We start from the raw sequence: 4622 nt of genomic DNA on the forward strand, positions 1-4622 counted from the left end.
ATAGTTGGGAAGCGATATTTGATTTACCGATTCCATGGGACAGGGTTTATGAGTTGATTCAAGACTTGTGCTTTTCAGCTAATGCAGATTTTGTTGAGTACAGAATCAATTGACCATTTATTTTAGTATTTCCCGCAAGTAGCTTCTCAGGAATGGTTGAAAATGCAAAACATTGATCTAAAATTGACACTAAATATCCTTTTGGAGATCAAGTCAATTAATAATTATAGTTTCTCAACTCAATAGAAATTGTATGTTAATCACAGCATAGTTGAAATATGCTGCGTAGTGTCTGGCCAGCAGAGACAGGTGGGATGGGCTAAGGGAAGCTGAGGTTTGGGATGTGGAATTGGAGATAAGGGGGAGTGGAGTTGCTGGGCAAAGGATTAATTCCAAATACATTTGAATGACACTGAGGGGCTTTGTTGATACAGTTGAGGCTGATGCCATGCAGGTGTTTGTACAAATGCTCATAGATGGACATGGTTCCATACATCGTTGGCCTTGCTGTTATATTGGCCTGTATGTTTCTCGTTCATTGGTGGTGCATGGAATTCAATGTATTTCTCAGGGTGGAATCTGATGCTTGAGGGGCAGCTCTTGGAGGGCTGTATCGGTCAGGTCCCCATTTGACAGTGGGAGATCTGTCGACGTGCCGTTGACCCTTTGTGTCTCTGGCTAAGAGGCTGTTAGATGACTAATGTGATGTGGTTGGGCAGCTTCCCTGTAAGTATGTTTATTACCAGATGAAATAGTCAAACTGAATCTACACAGAAAGGGAACATTTGGTTCATGAGCCAACCACTTAACGAGCAAGGTTTGTAGAGTCTACACATTGTATTAAAATGTTTACCTATCCAGGCCTGCTTTGTGACCAGATTAGCTGTTGATGCATACGAATTAGGACCAGTAAGAGAGAATAAAGGACACATGTTCAGTAATATTGGTGTGACATTTATTAATGTACAAGAGGCAACTAGTATCGTCTTCCTGCCGCTTCGTTTAATTCAGCCACAGTTCAGAAATTGTTTAAGAAATGCTTCAGCACAATGTACACGGGTTTACAATGGTCATTGAAGTTGATTTAGAGGTTGGAGGAAAACAGCACGACCTGATGAAGATATCCCAGAAGCCTTGTACATCTTCAGGTTCCCCAGGAAGATATCCTGCAAGACAAAATCGTCAGCAGGGTAGCCTAGTGGTTAGAGAGTTGGACTAGTACAAATCATGAGCTGACAAAGTACAAATATTTCATTCTGCCCCTGAACAGGCAGTCAACCCACTGTTCCTAGGCCATCATTGAAATTAAGAATTTGTTCTTAACTGCCATGCTAAATAAAGGTAAAATACAACACGAATTCTAGTTCCCAGTCATGTGCACCTATACAAAACTCACATTCAGTCACAGGTGTAAGCCACATCCAAGTACTTATAGGTTCCGACACAGGGGTCACCGAACACAGAGTTGGATACCTTGACGATACACTGGCGCTTTCCATCACACCTGTGTGTCAACAGGTAGAGGTTAACACCACAGCCAATGACTTCCTACAGCTAAATGCACACTGAAGGTTTCAGTACCTTTCTGCCATTTTGCTGGTGGTGGATTGGCTGAGGCAGTTGGTGTTTTTGAGTTGTTGATGTGGGCGCCCAATGGAACACACATCGTGTTGACGACGACCATAGTTGGCACGCTGAATACGGATCTCACCTCGATCTGAGGAAGAGAAAGGACAAACCTTGGTGTTGGTGTGGGCTAGTGACTAATATACACGGCACCACATGATTAAACTGTACGGTAGTGTTGACCAGCTTACCACATAGTAGTTGAGAATCAGAGCCTTCACATATGATGCTGCTTACTGCAAAGACAACACAGGAGTTACACCACTGGCCAGACAAATTAAGACATACATTAGCCTGGTGAAGTGTTAGTGATGCGCACTAACAGGGAATGTTGATTTCAGGTGCATTTTCTAAAAGTCATTATAAACTCGTTAGCATGAACCAAAGTACAAAAAGTTAGGCGCGTCATCTTCCACCGTTACCTTTTAGTTTCACTTCCTTATGAGCAGTTCTCGAAATGCTAACATTTTAACCTGTTGGAACTACCCATCCCGGATCCAGGAGAATTGTTATTGACAATTTTTTTTACAAAATATTCATAAAATCACAAGTGAAATAGTGAAACACAGCTTAGCCTTTGTTAATCACCCTGTCATCTCAGATTTTGACATTATGCTTCACATCCAAAGCAAGAAATGCATTTGTGTAAGTTTATTGATAGCCTAGCATAGCCTTATGGCCAGCTAGCAGCAGGAAACTTGGTCACGAAAATCAGAAAAGATATCAAATTAATTTGTTTACCTTCGGACGTTTTCACTCACGAGACTCAGTTAGACAGCAAATGTTCATTTTGTTCCATAAAGATTATTTTTATAGCCGAAATACCCTAGTTTGTTCTTCACAACGCCGAAACATATTCCAAATGAGATCATAGACAGAAAAATGCAAACGTTTATTATAATCAAGCCTCAAGGGGTTTTTCAAATATCTAGTCGATAATATATCAACCGGGACAGTTGGCTTCTTAGTAGGAGCGAGAGAAACAATGGCCGCATTTGTCTATTACGCACAAATCACTGAGAGCCACCAGCTGACCACTGACGCAATGTTGTTGTTCACGCTAATTTTTTTTAAATAAAAGCCTGAAACTATGGCTTGTGACACTAGACACATTAGGGAAGCCATAGAAAAAGGAATCTGGTTGATATCCCGCACTGCTCAATAGGGACGCAGAGGTCCCTAAATAAGAGTCACTTCCTGATTGGATTTCTCAGGCTTTCGCCTGCAATATCAGTTCTGTTATACACAGGCAATATTTTTATATTGTGTTTAGTGTTTAGTGTTTTTAGTGTTTTGTGTCTAGTGTTTTCTATCCTAAGCTGTCAATTATATAACTATTCTATTATCTGGTCCTGAAAAATAGCCTGCTTCCTTTGGGAACGTTGTTTTTCCAAGGGCTCAGCCCTCCATTTCCTGTAGTCCACTACCAGTTCCTTCGGCATCTTGGCACCACACTGCCAGGTCTCTGACCTCCCTATAGGCTACTCAAACTAAACAAGTTGCATATCCACAGCTTGCTAGGGTTAGTTAGCAGTTGAGGGTGGTTTATACTTGGAGAAACAAAAGTTAACAAGCTGGTACCATAGGGGAACCAACCCATTATATTCCTTTTCTAGCAATCAGCTGAGCTTACTTTTTTACAAGATTAAAAGTGGGTAGGAGAATTTAACAATGTCCCAACATGACACAGTCATACCAACACTAAATATTAAATACTAAATACTAAATATTATTAGCACACATTCAGAGACTGACTTGTTTCTTGCTGTTGGACACAGGAGTATTTGGTGTCCAGGTACTTATAAGTCCCGACACAGGGGTCTCCAAAAACGAAATTGGATGCAGGGACAATACACTCGCTCTTCCCACCGCATCTGTGTGTTTCAAAGACATGTTGAGGTCATGAGTTCATACAGGTAAACACAACAGGTTCCAGCACATTTCTGCCATCTTGCTGGTGGTTGTTTACACTACAGCCAAGGAGTTACAGGTTCTAGTACCTTTCTGCCATCTTGCTGGTGGAGGATTGGCTGAGGCAGTGGTGTCGGTGAGTTGGTTATCAGGGGCGCCCAATAGAACAAACATCGTGTTGACGACGACCGTATTCGCACGCTTGATATGGATCTTACCTCCATCTGAGGGAGATGGAGAACAGTGGAGCACGAAGGAGAGCCAAGTATGGGTCTCTATGGTGTGGGCTAGTGACGCTAATCTACAGTATAAACGATCATAGGTGGTCGGTGAGTATACTGTTCAGCAGTGTGGACTAGCTTACCACATTGCAGTAAAGATCAGAGCCTTCACACGTGATGCTGATTGCTGCCAGGACAAATAAAACAGGAATTACACACCACTCACATTAGCTTGGTTAAGGTAGTTCATCATTATTACATACAGTACTCCATCTGTTAGTGTGCCAGCAAGCTGTAGCCAGCACTGAAACAAACATCACACAGCTAGTTCAGCAACATTCAACATCATATGCACTTGGACCATGAAGCTACAACTCAGCATTGGTCTCTATACGCAAGTTCAGCATTTGGTCTCATATTCCATGCTTTGAATACCTTTTTGCCCAAAAGGAACTGAATGTCCCTCAAATCATATTACATGTACTTCTTTTCACTCACAAATACAAACATTGTCATATATATTTAAATTCTAATCTGCATCAGATACAGATTTTGTATACTCACATGTGACCACCGTCAGTCTCAAAATGCACATGATGCCAGGTACAGGAGTGGTACTAACAGAGAAAATGCAACTGATGATAACAAGATCCAATACACCTGGTATTTATGTTATGTGACATGTCTTAATTTACCCAGGTGTATCTATTTGTCTCCAGGTGCACCTCATTGCAATTAGGGGCCTGCGTTTGGTGGTCAAAACCTGGCTATTGAGTCAGTCTCATGGAGTTAGATAGAGGACTCTAGATGGATGAAATCCATGTTGGCATGAACTTGCCACTGAGGGCTTCCAACAAAGTAGCC

At 41.7% G+C, this 4622-nt stretch overlaps 1 protein-coding gene across 2 annotated transcripts; it reads right to left on the minus strand.

Annotated features, from left to right (window-relative positions):
• Nucleotides 1–933: 933 nt before the first annotated feature.
• Nucleotides 934–3747, minus strand: LOC116369563 (L-rhamnose-binding lectin CSL3-like). 2 transcript variants are annotated; one of them, XM_031819540.1, is made up of 6 exons: nt 3627–3747; nt 3382–3500; nt 1818–1862; nt 1582–1717; nt 1397–1504; nt 934–1166 (listed from the first exon to the last, which is right to left on the minus strand). In XM_031819540.1, exons 1-5 carry the CDS (start codon nt 3635–3637, stop codon nt 1399–1401), a joined length of 417 nt encoding a protein of 138 aa, XP_031675400.1. In that variant the 5' UTR covers nt 3638–3747; the 3' UTR covers nt 934–1166; nt 1397–1398. The 2 variants fall into 2 exon arrangements, with proteins under 2 accessions (XP_031675400.1, XP_031675401.1); XM_031819541.1 differs by having other exon boundaries at nt 934–1195.
• Nucleotides 3748–4622: the final 875 nt, after the last annotated feature.

Source organism: Oncorhynchus kisutch, unplaced genomic scaffold (genome assembly GCF_002021735.2).
Source record: "Oncorhynchus kisutch isolate 150728-3 unplaced genomic scaffold, Okis_V2 scaffold2250, whole genome shotgun sequence".
Taxonomy (NCBI): domain Eukaryota; kingdom Metazoa; phylum Chordata; class Actinopteri; order Salmoniformes; family Salmonidae; genus Oncorhynchus; species Oncorhynchus kisutch.

What these genes read in the sequence shown, in the direction of transcription:
- LOC116369563 (XM_031819540.1), bottom strand. An exon ending in TGTCCAACAGCAAGAAACAA is followed by an intron (nt 1,863 to 3,381) that starts GTCAGTCTCTGA and finishes TTGTCTTTGCAG; the next exon opens with TAAGCAGCATCATATGTGAA. An exon ending in ACCAGCAAAATGGCAGAAAG is followed by an intron (nt 1,505 to 1,581) that starts GTACTGAAACCT and finishes GTTGACACACAG; the next exon opens with GTGTGATGGAAAGCGCCAGT.